Raw genomic sequence first — 22,333 nt, 5'->3', positions numbered from 1 at the left:
CCGACTGCAGTCTCTTAAGCTGGGCTCCATGCCTAGTTTGTCTAATTTGGTGTGAGCATTCCCCCCATCCTTCCTTCTCTTCAACATTTTTTATCTTAGGACTTAAACTATAGAGCAAATTAAACCCTTTTTTTGTGAAGACTATTGAACTACCAAGGAACACATAAAAAGCAAACTTCTTTGGCGAGGTAAAAGGTATTTAGCTCCATCTGCTTTTAAAATTGAGAATTAAGACTACAAAATATAAGCTTTACTAAGGCAGTTAAATAATAAGGGAAAAGGGTCAAGAGAGAAGAGAAAGAGATGATAAGAAAAAAGAAAAACAGGAGAGGAAGAGAGAGAAGAAAGTCAAGAGAGAGAAAGAGCAGGTAAAAGGAGGACAAAGAGATGGAAGAACAGAGTATGGGACAGAGAGGGGAAGGGGGTAAGCACAAAGAAGGACAGAAGCAGACAGGCCAGAATTAAGAGTGTGGCTTTGGTGGCAGAGATCTGGATTCTAAATCTACAAAAATCCTACTTAGTGGTGAAACTAGAATGAGACTAGGATGGCTACTATAACTATTTCTATTCAACCTCATACTAGAAGTCCGTGTCAGTGGAGCAAAGCAAGAAGAACAAAAGTGAAGGAAGGAAGAAATAAAACTTGCTATTCATAGATGACATGATTTGTGTGCACAGAAAAATCCCAAAGTGACTTTAGCAATGTCTCTGGATAGAAGGTCAATATATGAAAATCAATTGTATTTCTATGTGTGAGCAGATAAAGAGAAATGAAAATTTACAAAATTTCCAATAACATTAAAAAAAAAAACCTTCAGATGGCTTTCTGAGCCTTGATTTTCTCTGCGTAAAATCAGGACCACAACTACAACAATAACGATAATAATAGCAGCAGCAGCAGCTGGGGTTTATTGAGTACCTATAAGATGCAGACATTGTTCTAAATATTTACATAGATTCTTTCTTTTAAACTTCACAACAACCCTTTAATGTTTGTTGTGAGGATTAAATGAGGAGATGTATGTAAAACACTCAAAAAATTGCCTTGCATGTACTAAATTCTTAAAAATTTTTAGCAATATAAAAACAATCATTATTTTAGAGAAATTCATAGACTCAGTTGTTAGTAGAACCAAGATGTTATTCATTTGCTTAAGATTTGTAGAATAAATAGTCATGCATTATTATTGTTTTAAAGAAAATTTAAATAGCTCATTAATTTGTTTATTCGGCCAGGCACTGCTCTTGGGTCTAAGAATACAGAGGGTAAGCAGAATAGACAAAATCCATGTCCTAATGGAGTTTACAGTTTAGTAGGGGAAGCAGACATTAATCAAATGGTGTCAAAGATTGTGCTATGAGAATGAAGTAGAAGGAGTTATGAGAGCACAGAAGCAGGGGAACTCTTGTGGGCTGTATCTCTCCTCTCCATCCCACCACCCCCAGCTAACAGCCTGACTTTGCCTTGTCTTTGCTCCTGCAGCACTCCACCTCTGTGAGCATTATGGGCTTTTCCAACACTCTGGAGATGGAGCTGTCATCTACCAGGCTGGCGAGGGCCCTAGAGCCACAGATCCAGAGTGTGAGCAGCCTAACAGCTGGCCGCCCCCAGGCAGTACCAGCCTTGCCGAGTGGCCCCCCACCAACTGTGTCCAGCCTGAGTAGTGGTCAAAACCAGGCTATGCCCAGCCTGACAGCCAGTCACCTGCAGACCATACCGAGCCTTGTGCGTGGCACACCTCAGTCCATGCCCAACCTGATGAGTGATTCCTCCCAGGCCATCACAAGCCTGGCAAGTGATTACTCACAGGCCGGGCCCAACCTGATGTCTGGTTCCACCCAGGCTGTGCCAAATCTGGCAACTTGTCCTCTGCAGAGCATGCCTCCAGCTTCTGACATGCAGCCAGAAACTGGATCCAGCTGTAGTCCTGGCTCTGGCCAAGCTGCAGGGAGCCTGTGCTCTGGGGATGGGGCCGAGCCCTCCCTGGGGAATGCCCTGTGTAAGGTAAGTCCTGGGAAAACCCCATTCAACTTTCTCTGCTCATCACTGGACAAAAAGATGGCCCCTGAAGGCCTTACCCTGGCTTTAGCTTAACAGCTCTGTGACCACTAATCGCAAAAATGTCTGATTTCTTTGATTCTTGTTGGCCTTTTACACTTAAAAGATGGAAAGTGAGGATTCTACCCGCTTCACTGACTCTCTGGGACAAGGCCCCGCAGCCCCTGGTCTGGATGTTTCCAAGGATTTGGCTATCCCCTCAGAACTGGAGGAGCCAATTAACCTCTCTGTGAAAAAAACACCACTGGTCCCAATGGTCAGCACATCCATGGCTCTGCAGCAGTACCAGAACCCAAAAGGTGAGAGACTCAAGTAAGCAGCCTACTTTTTGTGCTGGCCACAGACTCGAGCAGATGGGCTCGGCATTTCCACGTGAGATAAAGGTCCGCAGACAGTCTCTAAGGCCGAGGGAGTAGTGTTTCTCAGGCAACTTTAGTTCTCCTCTGTAGAACTGACTCACTAATTTCTGTTCCATTTCCCTCGCTGTGGCCATGGCTGACCCAGGCATGGCCAGGACTTGGCCTTTTTGTAACATTCCCCTGCAAAAGTTTCTGGGGGTCTGGAATATTGGTAGGGGGTAACAGGAAGAACTCACCCCAGAAAGTTAGCCTTGGCAAACTTTTTTAGGGAAAAGAGCATGTCTGACTTTGGAGTCAGATTGATCTAAGCTCTGTCTCTTTACGTTTGATTCTGGCCAAGATACCTTGCCTTTCTGAGCTAGTTTCTTTCTCTATAAATGGGGCTAATATTACCTGCCACATAGGCTGCTGGGACAAATTGCAGTGAAATCGTTTGGGGACTTAATCTGCAATAACAAGAATTTGCTTTGCAACCGGCAGTGATAAGGATTTGTGTTGTGCCACATAGCAAAGAGAATTTGGACCAGTGGAGATTGCCTCTAATCCTCTACTCAGCTATCTACACCCTTCCCGGTGGGGCTACGCTACAGTTCTTTCTTTTGGGAAAGGTGAAGGGTAGACAGGAAGCAACTGCCTAGGGATCATATAGGACGATTTCAGTTCAGTGTATGATGTGTTTAGTTTGTTATGATCAGTCTATTTCCTACGTGTCTAATAAATGAAAATGAAACAAATTGTCTCCTTTTTTCCTCACATTGACTGAATAACCAACTGAAAAATTATTGGTTCTTATTAACTACACAATTGTTTTGTTGTTTTAAGAAAAACAATAACGTGACCTTGCATTTTAAGCAATTAAATTTTTTGGATCCTGCTGGCCTGTGAAAGTGCCCAGGACAGTGCCCAGTGCTGAGTGGGAGGTCAGTAAATGCCAGTTTCCTCCTCTCTGCTCACACCGTCTCCTGCCCATGTACACAGACTGCACTACTCAGGGCAGTGCTGATGGGAGCCTCTTGCCTATGGAGTGTGAGCTGGATTCTCAGGCAGTGCTAGAATCCCAGCAGTTGGCTGAAAAGGCAGAGGCCAGATAGAATGACTCCTGAAAACAGGTAACACCAGTGTATGAGGAACCAGTGATTTCTGAGCTCACTTTGAAGGCGAGAAGCTGGCTTCTCAGTACCTGATCCAACACTCACACTAGGCAGCCCCTGAGTATTATCTGTGTTTATCTTTTTGAGAAGAAAGTGGCCTTCTTCTCCTCTTAGGAAGGAGAGCCATGGTAGGATTGTTACCACTAGGAATTACTACAGTGTATGTAATAATTGTGTGGCCAAAGGTATGAGTAGCAGATATGAGTGGAAGGTGTGGGTGACAAGGCGTGTTGTCATACATACATGTCACAGGTATGTATGTATGTATTTATTATTTGTTTTTATTTTTATTTTTATTTTTACTTTAGAGTATGAGACTTTTGAACGAGAAGCTCTGGAGCTGGATACGAAAGAGAACCAGAGCATCAGGTAACAGACTCTTGGCCCAAACTTTTTCTCCCAACCCCCAACTTTAAGTCCTGGGAGGCTGGCATGGGAAGTAAGCATCCTCAATGGCTTAACTAGAAGCAAAAGTCTGCCTGCAAGTGTCTTCTTCAACCCCCAGGTCCCCACGTGGTTGGGCGTCTGGGATGGTTGTGGGAGGATGTTGTGGCTCCTGCACCGCGAGGCATGCTCTCTGTGTGCAGTCCTCCCTCTTTAAAGGATCCCCCTTCTTTGACAAAAGGGCTTCCCAGAGGCTGACAGAGTCTGGCCAGGCAGAGCTGGGCAGGAGGGCAGAATATGGGCCTGTCGAAGGTTGGACTGAGGAGATGTTGAGTGGCAATTCAGTCACAGGATCATGGATGAGCCTGACTTAGAGGCTGGCATGAGAAGAAGCTCCCACAAAGACCCAGGGGTGTCTCTCTTGCCATAGAACCTTCAGTCGTGAGCCCAAGATTCCCTATGTGCGACTGGAACGACTCAAGATCTGTGCTGCCTCCTCGGGAGAGATGCCTGTGTTCAAGTTGAAGCCACAGAAGAATGATCAGGATGGGAGCTTCCTGCTGATCATTGAGTGTGGCACTGAGTCCTCCAGCATGTCCATTAAGGTACCACTTTGCTCTGCCTTGGCCTTGAACCTTGGCCCAGCCTAGGAGTCTCTCTTTTCTCTCTGCTGCCAGAATTCTGTCTCTGGCCTTGTCCCGAGTCTCTGAGTGGGGCTACAGCTTGGCCAGACTTTGTGCCCTGCTGTAAGGGGCCTGTGAGATGCACATTAGGAGTGGGGCTTGGCTGGTTTATAGTCCTGGAATAAGTCCCTGCTCAGGGCTTGTCAGCACCTCTTCTCTTTCCCTCCCTCAACAACCCACTGGTGATGTGCTCTGATTGCTCACACTCGCTTCTTCCCCAAGGTCAGCCAGAACAATCTGCCTGATACCACCCAGGCCCCAAGTCTGGGAGGAAGAAAGGTCACTGTCACATCTCTGGCTGGGCAGCGGTCCCCAGAGGTGGAGGGGGCATCTCCTGAAGAGCACAGACTCATTCCTCGAGCCCCTGTAGTCAAGAAGGGGCCCCCAGCACCAATAGAGAATGAGGACTTCTGTGCTGTGTGCCTCAATGGAGGAGAGTTGCTGTGTTGTGACCGCTGCCCCAAGGTGTACCACCTTTCCTGCCACTTGCCAGCTTTGCTCAGCTTCCCAGGGTGAGTCTTGCCCATTCAGGGCCATCACTTGGCCGGCAGTGAGATCTTCCAGGGGTGATTATTCCAGGCCAGGCCTATGGGTGGGCTTTCTCCCCGCCTTGGGCCTGCATGAAATGCAGTCTGTGAGTTAGTGGTCCTACAACTATGTTCCTTCTGCACACTGAAATGTAGATGTTTGAAATTCATGTGGCTTCCTTTCCTTCTCTGTTCCCAGCTTCCTCCTGTCCCTGTATTCCTGTCCCAGTCCCTTCCTAACTCCTATTTTCCTATATCCATTAAATCCTGAGTTACTAAATTTCTCTCAAGTTTATAGCTAGGAAGCCATCTCCTATAGGACAGGGGTAGGGACTCAGTTTCCCATGCCACCGCCCGCGCGCCTGTCTTGGGGCACAGGGACAGGGGAGGGAGTTCTGGGCATATGCGCTGAGGCCTAACTTAGCCTCCCCACCTCTGCAGGGGAGATTGGGTGTGTACCTTGTGCTGCAGCCTGACCCAGCCCGAGATGGAATACGACTGTGAGAATGCCCGCTATAACCAGCCTGGAGTGCGGGCCTCTCCTGGCCTGAGCGTATCTGATCAGAAGGTAGGGAGTGGTCTCTGGGAACCAGGTTCCCTGCCTGGGGCAGCCTCCCTGTGCCAGTGGGCTGAGGCCTTTGCGTGGGAGTGAGAGGGCCTCTCCAGTATCCTCTCTCTGGGCCTATGCCTGACAGCTTGGCCCATTGGGAGTTTGCTATAATTTTCCTTCTGCCAGCTGTTTTCCTCTGGCCTGGGAGGCTGAACTTTGTCTTAGCATGGTGGCTCATACTCTGTAGGACAGAGCCAACCCCTTTAGAGTTATCAGGGTCACTATCTTTAGTTCTTATTGAGGTGGGGCCAGAACAAAGTAATACTATTGCCAATTCTGATTTCTGCAGAAGTGTGAGAAGCTGGTACTGTCCTTGTGCTGCAACAGCCTCAGCCTGCCTTTCCACGAACCTGTCAGTCCGCTGGTAAGGAAGGCCTCACTGTTTCTGCCTGCTCCTGCGCTTTCTGCTTAGAGAGCCCGAGGCCTGGGGGCAGATCCCCGTGGTACCCAGGTGGGCTCAGAGCACAGCCATTGGAACTGTATTAATTTGTGGATGGTCCAGGAGACCAGGGGTCCATGGCCACTACAGCCTCCCCACCCCTAAAACTTCTGCTGCATCAGACCTGACTGGACAACTAAAACATTCCTCCTCTTCCCTTCCTCTGTCTTTTCTCTATACTTTTCTTCCTGCCACTTTTCTCTTATGTTCTTTCACGTGTATGCCAATTTATTCTCCATCTCTTCTTTTTTCTTGTCTACACCTCTACTTCTCTCTTCCTGCTTTGCCTCCTTCTCCCCCAGGCTCGGCATTACTACCAGATTATCAAGAGGCCCATGGACCTGTCAATCATCCGGAGGAAGCTGCAAAAGAAGGACCCAGCTCACTACACCACACCAGAGGAGGTGGTGTCAGACGTGCGCCTCATGTTCTGGAATTGTGCTAAGTTCAATTATGTATGTCTTGCCTGTTTTGCCTTTCCCCTATTTCCCAGTGACCCCAAGACTGTCATGGCCCGGTGGGGTGTCAGGTTTGGTCATGGGCTGCTATAAAGACCTAGGAGTAGACCTCTGGGGCCTACTGTAGTAGTGAGTGTCTAAAAGCTTTCTCTCACACTTTAGCCTCAGTAAGACTCTGGAGGAAGATGAGGGAGTACTAGTGACTGGCCACTTGTGGGTAGCTATCAGGGTCACTTCTGCTTTAATAGCTAATATCAAACTGCTTTTTCTGTGTCCTGAGGAGAAAAACATTAAGTTCCAGACATCCAGGAGACCCAGCTAGGCTTTGTGCTCTCTGTATAGGTCTTGAGGGGCCTGGAAGACATGGACTGGTGGAAACAGACTAGACTATCTCTGCTCTCCTTCCCCTTCAGCCTGATTCCGAGGTTGCAGAGGCTGGCCGCTGCCTGGAGGTGTTCTTTGAGGGCTGGTTAAAGGAGATCTACCCAGAGAAACGATTCGCTCAGCCAAGGCAGGAGGACTCAGACTCCGAGGAGGTGTCTAGCGAGAGTGGTTGTTCCACTCCCCAGGGTTTCCCGTGGCCCCACTACATGCAGGAAGGCATCCAACCCAAGAGGCGGCGACGACACATGGTAAAAGGTTGCTGCCAGCTGGCAGGCAGGTGGATGGGCGGGCGATTGGGCAGCCAGGGGAACCTGAGCAACATGAACAGAGCAACCTAAAGTGAAGCTGCTCAGGTGGCACAAGAGAGTGATGACAATGAATCATCACTTTCAGCCCCTAAGAAGAAGGCAGGGCAGTGCAGGGCTCATCAACTCCAGTTACCCTTGAGGTTCAGAATTCAAAGAAGTGGATGTACAGCCCAGGGCCACTCAGTAAATTAACGGCAGAATTGGAGTGAGAATCGAGGTCTCCTGACTCCCACCTCAGTGCTGGTTATTCCACACTGTGATGCCCAGAGTAGAAGTATCTGGTCTCAGTGCCTGATCTCAACTTAGGTTTGGGAGAAAGGATGGGATCTTTCCAGCCCCTTGATATAGAGAAGGAAGGAGAGGTGTTACTTGCAGCAAAGAGAGTGCCTCTGATCTTTTGGCTGGTCCCACCTGTACAGACCTGAAATATCAATTCGATATTATTTAATTCCACTGAAATGTATCCCTGCCTACTGTGCTCCAGGGTCTGACCAGCCATCCCCAGTTGTTTATGATACTTCACATGCAATGTTTAGTGGCTTCAGTGAGTTTTGCTGTTGTATTCCGGGGGTAGAATAAAACACTTGGGCTCTGGAGAATCCCAATTTGGACACTTACAGCCTTTTCCCATTAATAAATCCTACATTTAGCCATTCCAAATCCAAATATTTTTTTCTTTCAGGAGAATGATAGAGCAAAAAGAATGTCGTTCCGCCTGGCCAACAGCATCTCCCAGGTGTGAGAGCTGGAAGGAGACAGAACCCTCTGGCAGATGGTGTCCCATCCTGTTGACCACTCCTCCCCACCTTTCAGCTCATTCTCTTCAGATTGTGGATGTGAGACAAGTCTTGTCGAGCTGTGTAGTGCCCTTCTTTGCCATTTGCATCTTACAGAATTTATTTGGGAGCCATAGTGCATCCACTACAGAGAAGATTTCAGTAATAAACAGCAAAGAGGGAGGTGTTCCCTATTACCAGAATAATCAGTTGTGTAGGGTCCACTTGACAAGACTAAGCCTGGTCAGGCTCGGGAGGACCTAACTTCCTTGGTGAATTCTTCCTGTTGAGTAAAGCAGACTTTTCTCACCTTACAGTGTGCAGGGCTCAGGAGCAATGTATATATCTGAACTCCTCTTGGGCTCAAAAGAGGGTAAAAGAAGGGAGAGAGTTTCTGACATGTGGCAGGCCTGTGATCCCTGATCCAGCACAGCCAAAGATTGTCACTGTTTGCCTTTGCTTGGCCTGCTGGGACAGAGGCACCTGCCCTGAGCAGGGTCATGGAGGCTTCTGGATGCCAGAGGTCTCAATTGGTGCCTATTCGGATTCTAACGGTTTTCAGGGTATTTGTTTTTCATGCCCCCTTCCCTGTTGTCGACTTAGGTGGCCACTCTGAAAGTGCTATGGATGGTATGACATTCTTGACTGGGTTGGGTGGCTGTGCAGAGATCACTTACATCTTCAGGCTCAGATTTCACTGAGCTTAAGAAGATGTCAATTTCAGAGTCAGCCCTCTATGCCACTTACTTAGGGCTAATAGCTCTTCTTTGGTGTCAGAATCTACCTTCCTAGAATGATTGTTGGTGACCCAGCCCTTCGTTATCCTCATTTAGAGTTTGGATCCTGAGTTCTGCTTGGGAATCTGAGGCAGTTGCTTTAGGTCCAGAGTTTCCTGGGCAAGGAGAGTGACCCACAGCCAGCTCAGTTTGCTGGGCCTCTCCTCCGGCTTAGAGATCCTAGTCTTCAACCCATCCACGTTCACAGAGCCAAAGATCAGAAGAGAGTCCTCTGGCTTGTCTGACCTCAGGCTGTCCACAGCCCAGAAAAAGCCAAGACTCTACTGGTAGCTCTTTTTTTTTTTTGTTATTGGAAGTTGAAGGCCAGAGTGGCTGGCAGGAGCCAGACCTAAGATGTTCTGGTGAGGGTGGAGAAGGGGAAAACTGAGAGGTAAGAAGCCAGTAACCCCGAAGCAACTTCAGGACTTTACTTCTCCTAGAAATCAGGGAGGAGTGTTCTAGAAGCCACGGGAACAGGAACAGAGTTCCAGGCTGCATTTCGGTTGGATCTTCACAGTCCATTCAGGATGTTTGGAAGGAAGAAGCGTAGGCAGATGCTGGGGTTCAGGCCACCTTACCAGCAAAGGCTTGGTTGATAAAGGAACTATTGTTAATGTTGTGGGGGCACCAAGAACCTGGTGCTTCAGTGGCCTGGTGACACAACTCTCCCTGGCTTTATCATGCTGTGGCTAATTTCAAAGGAGTCTTAGGTCATGGCTTTATTTTTGCTAAGAGATGCAGTTTAAGGAAGTTCTTGTTTGTAGGGCCTTCGTTAATGGGAATATTTTGATCAGAGAAAACATTTCTTCTCTCCTTGCGAGTCGATGGTACTGCTCATTTCCTCTCTACTCAGGCGGGAAGATCATCTCCACTGCAAAGCAAACCGTGCCCATTGACTTTCACCAGCACTTGCCAAGCTCTCCTAAGCAGGTGGGCTTCCATAATCCTGTTTTCTGGTGTTGGGTAACACTCCAGTAGCCAGGCAATCTTTGGACTTAGCCCTCGGCTCTTTGGGGCTCACATGACTTTCTCGTTTGGGCTCTGGCCACTTCCCTTTCAATTTTTGAATCATTTTCTTTATTTGGTTGGCTTGGCAAGATTACCTCTGTAATTACCTCACTAATTCCTGCTCTTGGTAATCTTTCCTTTGTGTGGCCCACATTTCCAACTCCCTTGAGCGAGCTTCATGGTGCTTTCTGTTGGGCAGCCAGGTGAAGGCTGTGACCAGCTCAAACTTAATCGAGATCCTTCCCCAGGACCAGTTAGAGACCAGAAATATAAATCAGAAATACCTGGTTAGGTGCTTGGCTTTCCTTCTATTAATGAAGCTTCCAGCTTGGGGATAGCCTGATGGGCCCAGGGATCAGCCTGCTGGGCCAGAGGACCTCAGTACTGGGTAGAGAGTCACATATTCCCCTCCGATCACAGAGACCCTGCATGCTGAAAGGCCCCCTTCAGACACCTGATCTAGGAGGGGCACGAGGTAGGGTGTCCTTTCCTCTAAGGGTTCGAGGCCCTGGCCCACCACACCATCCCTACACTGGTTACCTAAAGCACTGCTATCTCTCTGGTTTTCCCTGTGTGCTTAGCACCGATGTTTTGAGTCATAGTTATGTTTCATTTTGTTTTGTTTTGCATGCAGAAAACAGATCATGACTTTTTAGGTTTTTATTTTTTAAAGCAACTAGCTGAGTGATTGACTTCAGAGGCTCTTTGCAAACATTCAAGCTGATCCTATTTTTGATTTAGTTCAAGAATGGCCCCATTTTGAAATCAGTCAAGTCCTTTGACCCTTGACAAAGTCAGGAAATGTACACAATAAGTTCTGGATCCTTGTGGTACAAATGCAATCTTAGAGGAGAAATTGAGCTTCTTGGGTATGCTGAGAAACAGAAGAGTGAAGTGGCTTTAGTTGATGCAAAGAAGATTTTAGTGCCAACACTGGTACAGGAGAAACTTGCAGAGCATTCTTGCAGAACATGGGTAGGTTGGCCCGCCTGACTTCTACAGTTGCTAACCACATACCCTCTGCAGGTACCTCTCCCTGGTGGCAGCCACCAGATGCTCTGTAGGCTCTGCTTTACGAAGTCCCTGCCATCAACCCCAGTGCACTTTGGCTCCTAGTACCCACTTCTGGCAACAGGTCTTTGCTTGGCTCCTAAGGCCCCTCTTTGTTTGTTCCTGGGCTCTGCTTGGCTGCCCCTCTCAGTTCATTGTATATCCTATGTTCTTCTTTTCTGAACTCTTGAACTGAGACTTTTTCTTTATCACCACTGCTATACTTCCTCTTCTCCTACTCCCTCACTGCTATTTATTTAAACTGCTTGCTCCTTTAGCCCATTTTCATGGCCTCAGTTGTTCTCCCAGTCTTTCAGCCTTCTCCTGGACTTCTTCCTCATGCAGCCTGAACCCATGGCCCATCACACACTGACATTTTTAACAGTATCCTGAACTTTCTCATCCCCTTTAATTTTTGCTGAAACTATTAACCATTCTCTGTTTACTGCATCAACCTATTTTTCGCTCCCTCTTCCCGGGCTGCTAAGCATGGCAGATTCATAGTTGACAGCCTCGGTTGGGCTCTCAGTATTGATTGGTATATCTTTGACTTGTTATTACTGATTTCCATTCATGCCCTTCATCTCTGCTCTCAGCAAATAACTGACCACCTTGCCCACTTCACAGAAGATGGGCCCTAAAGCAAGAACTTCCTTGCCCACTTGTTCTCCCCCTCCCATCTCTCTGTGTCTCTACCCTTCCTCCTCTTGCTCCTGCTTGGTGCTCTAATTCTTAAATCCTGCTATATGTTCTCCAAGACTTTGCTCTATCACTTGTCGCACTGCTCTCACTTTCTAGGGTCTTCAACCTCCCTCTCCATTTAGTTACATCTGCATAGCCTACAAACAAGCAAAGTTCTCCCCAGGATTAAAACAAAATTTCTTAGAGTCTGTTGCCCCTTACAGTTTTTCCTTGTCAGCCTAGCTTCTTTAAAAAAGAATCTTTTTCTTTGATTCTTCTCTGTCATTCTTCAACCTTATATAAGTTTTTCATAAAAGTCATCAGTGACCACCCAGTTGCCAAATCAAACTAATAGCTTTCAATCTCAATTGTCTTGAACTCTTTATAGCATTTCACACCATCCACCTCTTCCTTTTTGAAACATCCTCTTCACTTGGCTTTTATGACACTGCAAGTCTCTGGATTGTCCTCTTACCTCTCAGCTACACAGGCTGAGTCTTTCTTGAAACCTTGACAGGGGACACCTCTCTGGCTTTCTGTGGTCTCTCTTCTTCAGGAGTTGAGTAGGCAGGAGGAAGCACAGCTGCTCCTGCTCCCCATCTTCTTTGTTGGCCTGTTTTCTTTGAGTCTGTTTCTCCACTGAACTCAGTTCTCCTCATGCCAAGTATGTTTATGCTGGGATGACAGCATCTGTGAGTTCTCCCCTGTGACTCTTCCAGTACAACACAGAGACAGATTTTAGCCATGTTTACGAAGAGGCCCCATCTAAATCAGCCCAAGAGTGTGAATTGGATCTTACCATGATTCAATAGTCCCTGATAACCCCATTAACCAAGAAGTTTGGTAAACAGGATTACTAGGCTAGTGGGCACCTCATCTCCATGATCCCCATACCAGTTTGAACTTGCCACAGTTGGTAAGGAGCTTGGGATCATGGTAAAACATGTTTCCACGCATGGTGTAGTGCTGCTAGCCAGGAGGAGAATCCCAGAAGGGTAGGTGTCTGCCACTGATGACATTCTGACAGAGGGAAAACTGAGAAGTGTTGTGACTTATTACTTGCTTCGGTCTCAGCTGGGTGTCAGCCCAGCCACCTTTTCAGGTTTTTCTCAACTATACTGATCATCACCACCTGCTTGCTCCAGTTGTTCCTAGAGCTGGAAGCAGATGTTTGTTGTTTTCTTAGAGGTAAGGAGGTATAGTAGAGAGATATCTGATTTGAGATGATGAACATCTAGATTTTGGCTTTGCCAATTATGAGCTGTGTGACCGTGGGTACAGTTTTCCCATCTATAAAGTTGAGGGAGAGAATTGAAAACAGTGGTCTCTCAGAGGCTCTTCAGATCTGAAGATTCTAAAGTTTGGGCCACATAGGAAACAAGGGAACGGAAGCGAGAAGTAGGACACAGCTGAGGAGTCTTGACCAGGGTGGGGCAAGTCCCTTAGTCACAGGCCAAAGCAAGGTGCTTTGAGGAAAGTCTTCAGTAGCTGGTGCTGTTTCTTGAGCCATATACCCATTCCTCAAGCTGCACCCTTTTTGGATATCTAGGATGAGTTCCTCCTAGGCCTTTATTAGAAGTGGCCATTGGAATACAAAGTTTTGGTTGGGGGCATGAGGGACGAATATTGTAAGGGGAAGTGTCACTGATTTTTGAAGGACCTACACATTCAAGAACACATTAAAACATAGCACTTTTATTTACCAATAGTTGTGTCCTAGAGTGTTTTTTCAGTGACAATGGTTGAACCTACTTAATGGCCTTCTTGTCCCTGGACTCCCAACATCATTAAGAACACAAGGAAGGGAAGAATAGCCTGGGAGGCCTTCTTTCTGGGGAAGAACTCAGCTCTCTGCTTCTTATTACAGAAACACAGCCTGTTCTTCAAAATACAGGCAGCAATTCTGAAGTGAGTTAGGGAAAAGCATCTCATGAATGCCCACCGTTTCTAAATGCTAAGCATTTCAAGAATGTCTTTTTATAGTGATAGTCCTCAGTCACCTAGCCTTAGCTGTCCTCTCTGCCCATTCCACACCAGTGGTTTCTAGCCATTTATTGTAATGAATATTTATCACTCATTTTGACCATGTGGAATCTGAACTCCTTTCCTATGTTAGGGGGATTCCCCACCTCAGGAGTCTTGGGAGGCAGAGCTCACTTCTCACTACCAAAGCTAGATATATTAAAATCTCGATTTCCCAGCATCACTTACAGCCAGGGAATAGGTCTCGTGGCAGTGATTAAAACAACAAAAGAGCAGGGACAACAGACTTCTCTGGTGGCAGCATTGTTTGCATTGAGGTGGAGTTTCCATGGCAGCAGCAGAACCAGAACAAGTTGAAGCACCTGGTGCTTGATGGCAGTGATAGTTTCTTCAGCAGACCATTTGGCTCTTAGTGTTATTTTCTAGCCTTGCCAACAATTCTGTGAACTACCTAAAAACTATTTTCATAAACTCATTTTTTATTTAAATTAGCCAGGATTGGCTTCTCTTATTTGTAACTGAGTACCGTAATTGATGCAGAAATCTCAGAGACTCTGCTAAAGTCATGGACCCACTCTCAGAGATCCAGATCCACATGTCCTATGGTCTATCAGACACTTTCATTTGGGTGTCTCAATGTCACCTGATTCACTAGTCATCCCCTAGTACCCTTAATATATTCTTCCTTGAATACTCTCTATTTCAGAAACCAGGGATGTGGGAAGGAAACCAGGGGGATGTGATGTCAGAGAAGCCAGGGAAGTTTGTGATTCAAGAAAGGATAATCATTACTTTTAATGCTTAAGATGAGACCTGGAAATCATCTCTGATCCCTTAACCTTTCCCAGACTGGCTCAAGTACTTGAAACTTTCCCACACCTGCTCTGAGCTTTCTGCTGTGTTTTGTCCTTAACTAATTTTATTAGTACTATCCTCGAGGTCCAAGAGACATACAGCCTCTCTACTCCCCTCTCCTCAGTTGTCCATGGCAAGCTGCTAGAGTAAGCCCACTACCCAGAGCAAGCCCTGCCTGGGCAGGTCTTCAGCAGACCTCCTCTTCCTGCATATGTGGCCATTAGGCAGTATAGGCAGACTATCCAGGGCCTGATAAAAAAATGTTCTAAAGAAAATTAAAATAACAAAATGACAATACTTAAATAAATTTCTAATTAAATATCTATAAACCATACCATATGTTAAACCCATTAATTGTTAATTTTCTGACAATTTCATAAAAATTTTGTTACATTTAAAAACAATTCATAGGTTTGAGTTTTTCAGGGGCCTATAAAAATAAGTTCTAAAAAGATTAAAAGAGGCAAAACCTTAATAAACAAATATCTAATTGAGTATCTATATACCATTATGTTAAACCCATTAATTGTTAATTTTATTACAATTTCATAAAGTTTTATATAAACTTTATTACACTTGATTAATGATTAGTAGATTAGAGTTTTTCACTTCACAAGAAATTCCACCTACACAAGATGATTGCTGGGAAACCAGAGACAATTGCAAATCAAATGAGTTACTCCTAGCCAGATAATTTAAAAGGCAAAATTGCAAAAATTTTTCAAAAAATTTTGCAGTAAAAACTAGATTATTTACTACAGGTTATAGGTGCATTTTACTATTTGATGTGTGTGGCAGGGCTCCTAGAAAAAGACTGCCTGACTCTGCGAAGAGCCCTCATCCATGGGCCTTGGAGCTATGGGGGTGAGGACCTCCTTCTGTAGATATGAACCGTGAAGGCCTTGCTCAGGATATGGTTTGGGAACTGAAAGAGTGTAATCAGTTCCTAAGGCCACTTTCCACCTGTGGCAGAGACTGCTAATTGTTGCCAGTCTCCATTTTCTCAGTTTTATTAATAACCTCCTTCCTCGCCTTCCCAGCCTTCTCTACAGCTGGATATTGTCTTATGAATAAGTTCTAGCCAGTTGATAATGCGAAGCGGTGATGTACACAACTTTCAGGACTCAGGTTTTAAATGAAATTGCTTGTCCACTTCCTCTGTCTTTACCCTTCAGACAGGAATGCAGATAAGCTACTGGTCGTCCACTTCAATTCTTTCTGAAGACGAGGGTGACATCCTAAAGGATGGTGAAACCAGAAGTTAGAAAGAACCTAGGCTTTTTGACAGTCTCCCAGAGCATGGCCATCTACCCACCTTGAACCGCCTGCTTACTTCTTAGACTATTACCTAAGAAAGAAATACATTTTTATTTTTGTAAGCCCTTTTATTTTGGGGTCTTTTTTGTTGTTGTTGTTGTTGTTGTTGTTACAGCAGTTGGGTCTATACTCTAATATACCAAAACAGAGCTTTATTTGCCCACTGGGCTGAGAGGAGATTTCTCAGCTTCCTGGAAGTCACTGTACTCCTGGCCTCCAGCTCTGTAGGTTCAGCCTTCAGGGAGAAAATAAGGATTTCTCTGTGCTTGGAAATGCGCACAGCTCAGCCTCAGCCCTGCCCAGCACCCAGGCCGGGTGCTGGTGGAAGCAGTTGTCCTTATCCAGGTCTCTGTCCACCACCATTTCCAGTGAGTCCCAGGTGTTGTGTGGCCCACTGATAATGTCACTTGATGGCAAAGACTATGCCAGGGCAGAGACTCTGTGACTTCTTAAGTTTACTAATTAGCTTAATGGAACATTCATTCTTTTTTCTATATGAAATGTATCTTTGGGTAACCTAATAGTTGATGGGGGGAAGTGTCTCTTTCAGAAGTATTCCAGCTAATAACTGAAGGGTTGATAATTTGGAATATAACCATTTTTCAGTCCCTAATGAATTAATGAATCAAGGCAATGCCATTTATGCCTACCCATATCACAAAAAGAGAAACATCCAGACATCACATCTCCTTATTGAAGAACACAACCTCACCTAGGAAGTGTTTCCAAACAAAATAGAGTCTGAACCTAATCAAGCCTCTAAATCTAATCACCAATGTACAGATGTAGTCCCAATTGACAGGAAATGCCAAGACTAGGGGAATACCTTAAATGACATCACAGGGATATAATCAGCAAAATTTAGTCTTTGAGCACTGAAAAGACAAATGACCTGGTTTCAACAAAAACATTACAAGGAGAAAAAAGTGAGATGGAGGGGAAATCTATAGATTAAGGAGACTTAAAAAGCATGTAAACCAGTTGCAAAGTATGGGACTTATTTCCATCCTAGTTTAAACAAACTGGAAATATGAGACAGTTGGGAAAAGCTGAACACTAATAGGATATTTGATTATATTAAGAATTTATTATTTTTTATGTTTTTATTTTTTATTTTTGTTTTTGTAATGTGTGATCAATAATTGTAATAGAATTCTAGAAACAGTGAAAAGCCTATGGAATATGGTTAAGTAATTAAGAGAATATAATTTTAAATGGTATTTAAGGAGCCTATAGGGCATATTTAAATGAGACAAAGACTCTCAAAGGTCTTTGTTTGAACTAGGGATCCAACAGAGTAATGAGATGCATAAAGGGAGAAAAGAATTCCAAAGCTCCTCTTCTGACTTGAGAAACCTCTCAAGTATTTCAGAAAGCAGAGATGCCAGTTTAAATAACTGTCAAAAGAGAAATAAATTATTAAGACAGGTAAACAGATTTGCACATTAGATTACATTTTATAGATGTACTCTTTGAAGCATAGTCCTCTTAAAAGATGCTTTTGTATGAATAACATTTCTAAGGCTCATTGAACAAGCCTGCTCTGTTTTTTGTTATTATGAATTTTCATGCAGTCTCCACACCGGACAGGAGGGTAAGATTGTTTAATCTTTAGTGGTAGTTAGACTGGGCTGGTTTTCACCAGCAGTTGAAAGGGCTAGACTGGACATTGAAGTTCTATCAGTTAACTTTAAGACAAAATGTCATTCCTAAGAACCTTTAAGTGTATAATATAGAAAGAAAAAGCACAACTAAATATAATACTTGGTTCTTAATTGGAGAATGGCCTTGTTCTTAGGAGGAGTGCACTAAAGTATTTAGGGAAGAAGGGACTAACTCTTGAAGGTTCAGAAAAATTATGTATTATACTATTACAGAGAAATAAACATGGCAAAAAGTTAACTGTTAAATCTAGATGAAGGATATGTGGGTGTCCATTGCACTGTTCTTGTGGGGAAGGGGACAAAGAATTTTACCAAATGAAATATGAGGTATGTGATGTTTCATCTATAATAGCAACATGGAAAATACTTAGGAAATGATGCTAAATTTTAAAAAAAGCACACAGAATTATATATAAAATAAAAGAAAAAGCTACACATATATTAAAATGTTGCCAGTGCCTGTATTAGGGTAATAGCATTACAGGTAACTTTTCTGTCTTTTCTCTAAACTTTGTGTTAAAAGGTTATACTACTTTTATACTTACTCAAATACTTATATATATTTTAACTTTTATTATGGTATATTTATTTAAAGAAGGGTTGAATTCACTTTGTAGACCAGCTAGGGGAATATTGCCATCTTAATCTCAAGTCTTCCAGTCCATGAAACGATTTAGTTTTTTTGTGCACTAACCTGACATCTAGTTTTATTGGACAAGGAGGCTAGGTCAGACATCCATAGTTGATCAGACAAACTGAATTAATCACCAAATATTTATTTTATTTCAAGCTGTGGGAATAAAGTACAGTTTTATTTTTGTTGAGGTAGGAGAAAAGAAGGAAGACTTGCATAAACCTGGTAGAACCTACCAGTAATAAAAGACAGATCTATTGGGGGAAAGTTATATTTTGTATTACATACTTTTCAAAGACATGACCACATTTAAGAAATTTTAATATAACACATGACCTAAACATCTCTGAATTTATCTTCTAGAACAGAAAAATTATGATGTTATATTTTTGCGATGTGTAGAGTCTCTTAAAATCTTTTGCCTAACAGATACATTTTAATTAATGCATAAATCAACTGCTTTCTGACTTAAAAAAACTGAGGTCCATCTCTTTCCTTGCCAAACTTTGATGTTTTTACCAACAGGGTTAACAAACCCTGGAACAAACTGTACTAGTTGTGTCTATGTTTTGTTATATTGACAAACTTCAATTTTGATCTCTCTTCCTTAAGTGTCAAGCAACTTGATATTGTATTGTAACAATGACGTTACCATGGGATATTTAAGTCAACAGCATATAACACTTGTTGCCAGTGGTAACATTAATAATTACAGAAATAGAATGAGAGCAGATTATTGTGTGTACGGTAATGACCCCTGCAATAGATTGAGTGCCCTTGACAGCATCAAGAGTTTGTCACGTTGGTGGTTATGGTGTTTTAATCCGTTATCTCACTGAGAATGATGGCTTTAGCTATGGTAACTAGCCATAATATTTAGTGTAGGTATCTTGAACCTACATTAAGAAAACTTCAAAAAAATTTTTTGTCTAAGACTTTTACATCAAGGTTTCCCAAGAAAAGCTAGTACCTCTATGTACATACTTTAGGGAGCTGTTTTACTTCTTTGTATGTTTTCTCTGCTTTCTCTCTACAAATGTTAGTGATATTTGTATACTGTAAATGAATATTTGTCAGTCTACCTATTTATTTATCTATCCATCTATATTTCACTGGTTTCTACAAAGTCTCCTTCCTACCCTCCCTCCCTTCCTCCCTTGTTCCCTCCTTTGCTCCCATTCATTCTTCCATTTGCTAACGCCACAATTTTTATTAAATAGCTACTAAGTGCCAGGCCTTGTCCCAGGCACTGGGAACAAGCAATAAAGAGGCTGGGTCTCTGCTGGCTTGGAGCTTAACTTCCGGTGAGGGAAGAAAGAAAATAAATGAGATTTGTTTTAGATGATGTTAAGTGCTCTAAGATAACAGTACATTAATGCGACAGGCTGTGGGGTAGGACTACTTTAGATACAGCTATCAGGGAAGGCTTCTCTGAAGAGGTGGCAAGTGAGCTGAGATCTAAATAATTAAAAAGAACCAGGCTTGTGGAGGTAGAGGCGCAGTGCCTTATAGTCAGGGGCAACAGCAAGTGCAAAATATTTGAAGCACCTTAAGATAATAGTCAATACAATGAAAAAATAAAAAAAAATAAATAAAATGGAAGAAAGAGAACAAGAGAAAGTTGTAATGCCTGTATGCAAGCCATAGAATTCGACAAAGTTATTAAAGTTGAGCTGCAAATTTGGTTCCTTCCTTCCTGGAAGCCAAGGTGAAAAGGGAAATGTGATCAATTTCATGGTTTGTTTTCTTCTTAAGGAAAATGTCAGTTTTTCAAAAGGAAGATTTTTTTCTAGCACCGGGATTGAAATACATTTCTTGCATGGACCTTCCTTAAGGGACATAGAGCAAATGTATTAGTCACCAAATTTATGGTAATTTGTTATGACAGCCATATAAAATCAGTATAATTAGACTCATTTGGGTTGCAATAACAGTAACTCGGCCACTTGAACTAACTTAAGCAAAAGAGGGCACTTTATTATAAAGATTTGAAATATTACACGGAATTCAAAGGCAGGAATGCAGCTCATTTCAGGAAATACTATGATCAGAGATGGAAAGCTGTCAGAACTCTTTTGGTCTTGTCTCTCTTCTCTTTATGAATCTTTCTCACCCTTCCTGTTATTTCCACATTTTCCCTGCAGCCTGGCTTTCTGTGTTTTTTCCAGGCCATATGGTGGGAAATCATGTCTGTGGACAGCTCTTGATCTTCTATGTTACCATGTTCTATATTTCTATGTTAGCTATCTAGAGAAAACCTGAAATCTCTTGGTCCTAAATCCAAATTCCTGGGAGAGGTATATGATTGGCTTGGCTCCAGTCAGGTACCGACTATTGGAGCCATCAACCATAGCCAGGCGGCCTAGTTGCCCTGTCTGAGGATTCAGGGTTAGTTTCCAAAAAAAGAAGTCTGACTATACTGCCATTTTAAAAATGTAATTTGTAACTCATCTAGGGGTCAAAAACCACTTAAAAGGGGGAAACCAGCAATTAAAAGAGATAAGTATCAGTGTGCATAGCATGTGGTTTGGATAATAGTTTATAAAACTTGTTTCAATTATTAAATGTATAGGTACATATGTACTGGGTCATAATGTAAAACATATTTCTTTTGGTGGATTATGGTCCAAAAAGTTTGAAAAATAGTAGATTGGGAGATCTGGTAGGATTTCTACTACACAGTTGTAATAAGTGTAATTATTCAAATAATCCCTTTAGTAAATGCAGAGGAATATTAAAAAAAAAAAAATCTCTTAAGATAAGTGGATGGCATAAGAGAAAAGCCTGACTCAGTTTTGCAACGGTGAAGGCAAAGTAGTATAAACACACAGCTTTCCAATGGTCTGGATTAATTCAGGATAAAATATAGATCAGTGATTCCCAGCCTGGCTTTGTATTGAACTCACTTGAAAACCTTTTAAGAATGGTTTCATTCCAAATGGGATCTATTTAACCAGAATTTTTGAAAGTGTAACTTGTATGTCTGTATTTCAACACAAAATAAAGGAAAAACAAACAGAACTCCCCAGATGCCTCTGATACGCAGTCAGGTTTGGGACTCACCCACCCAGAGATGATATAGAAGAGGGGTCATCTGCATGCCTTTCAACAATTCTCCGTAACTACAGGTTTTTTCAACCAGGCTTTTGATAGACATTGGTAAGTGGACACTTCAAAGTTATTTCTTGATAAGGATCTGGAATGTAAGGCTTTAGAGCTGCTGATTAAAGGCAGATCCATACACTCCACAGTTCAATGAAGCAGATGGTAGAGTTTATCTCCTTTTGTTGGACATAATAGCACTAACGCTCATGTTTGGATTGGGCAGGGTTAGGGGGAGGGGCATAGAGAAAGTTCTTGTGGGCTATTCCAGGCCCTTGTTAGACAATAGTTCTGTATTTTTCCAGGACAAAATCTGGCCAAGACCCCAAAGTTCTATGGTACAGGACATGGTGGGGATATTTTGTGCTTGGAAAATTTGCAAAAATTGGTAGTTACCAGTTGCCCACCACGGCCATTTTGAGTTTTCCAATGAACCTGACAGAATGAACCAGTTGCTAAATGTGCCCCTACCTCCAAGCAATAAAATGAATCGACCTGCTGTCTACCAAGTTATTGGCTATCAATCAAATTTTAGAGGACATCTGCCTCAAATAATTAAGCTAGTATTAGGAGGGTTGAATTTTCTCCCCACAGCTGCTAGAGAGGAGGACCAATGTCCACAGAGGCCATTCCTAGTTCAGGTCAGGAAATCCATTAGCATACAGCTGGAGCCCGCATTCTAGTCTCTGCGGCAGGAGCATACATTTAGATGACTCTGCTGAGGTTTCTGGCTAAAATATATCTCTGAGAATTGTTATTTGGTCTGTTAGGAGCCTTCTCGACCCCTTTATGGGGACAAACACCCCCCTAAGCCTTCTCCCAGCACCGATATCTGGTTCATTTTTTTCCCCATTTTTTTTTTAGGCCAGCTCTGAACCCACTGTAGTGCCAGCTTTACAGACCCAGCTCCAACTGGCAGAAAGACAAGGCCTCAGGCCCTGAGGGAGACTATTGGCCTGGACATCACCTTAGTACTGTGATACCACTATTATGAGTTTAATTTCCAGTAACATGGCTGCTTCTCTGCCCCCGAGACAGGATTCCCAGGTCCGTCCCTAAGAGATGCTGTTCCTAGCGACGCCTTTGATTGACCCCGGGGCACGTGGGCCTCTTGGTGCCCGGGGC

General features: G+C 43.6%; 1 protein-coding gene across 11 annotated transcripts in view; it reads left to right on the top strand.

The window, feature by feature from the left end:
* Positions 1 to 13,359, top strand: part of TRIM66 (tripartite motif containing 66) — a 54,778-nt gene extending 41,419 nt beyond the window's left edge. For all 11 annotated transcript variants that reach the window (XM_039863513.1, XM_039863511.1, XM_039863505.1 and 8 more), the window contains 10 exons: positions 1,484 to 2,005; positions 2,166 to 2,358; positions 3,878 to 3,938; positions 4,384 to 4,558; positions 4,859 to 5,148; positions 5,605 to 5,731; positions 6,063 to 6,137; positions 6,515 to 6,667; positions 7,084 to 7,302; positions 8,045 to 13,359. In XM_039863513.1, coding sequence (XP_039719447.1) covers positions 1,484 to 2,005; positions 2,166 to 2,358; positions 3,878 to 3,938; positions 4,384 to 4,558; positions 4,859 to 5,148; positions 5,605 to 5,731; positions 6,063 to 6,137; positions 6,515 to 6,667; positions 7,084 to 7,302; positions 8,045 to 8,104 — 1,875 coding nt within the window. In that variant the 3' untranslated portion in view covers positions 8,105 to 13,359. The remainder of the gene's footprint in view (positions 1 to 1,483; positions 2,006 to 2,165; positions 2,359 to 3,877; positions 3,939 to 4,383; positions 4,559 to 4,858; positions 5,149 to 5,604; positions 5,732 to 6,062; positions 6,138 to 6,514; positions 6,668 to 7,083; positions 7,303 to 8,044) is intronic.
* The last annotated feature ends 8,974 nt before the right edge of the window (positions 13,360 to 22,333 follow it).

This window comes from Pteropus medius, unplaced genomic scaffold (genome assembly GCF_902729225.1).
Source record: "Pteropus medius unplaced genomic scaffold, Ma_sr-lr_union100, whole genome shotgun sequence".
Lineage (NCBI taxonomy): Eukaryota > Metazoa > Chordata > Mammalia > Chiroptera > Pteropodidae > Pteropus > Pteropus medius.
The sequence above is the reverse complement of the archived record's forward strand: the minus strand, read 5'-3'. Positions and strand labels throughout refer to the sequence as shown.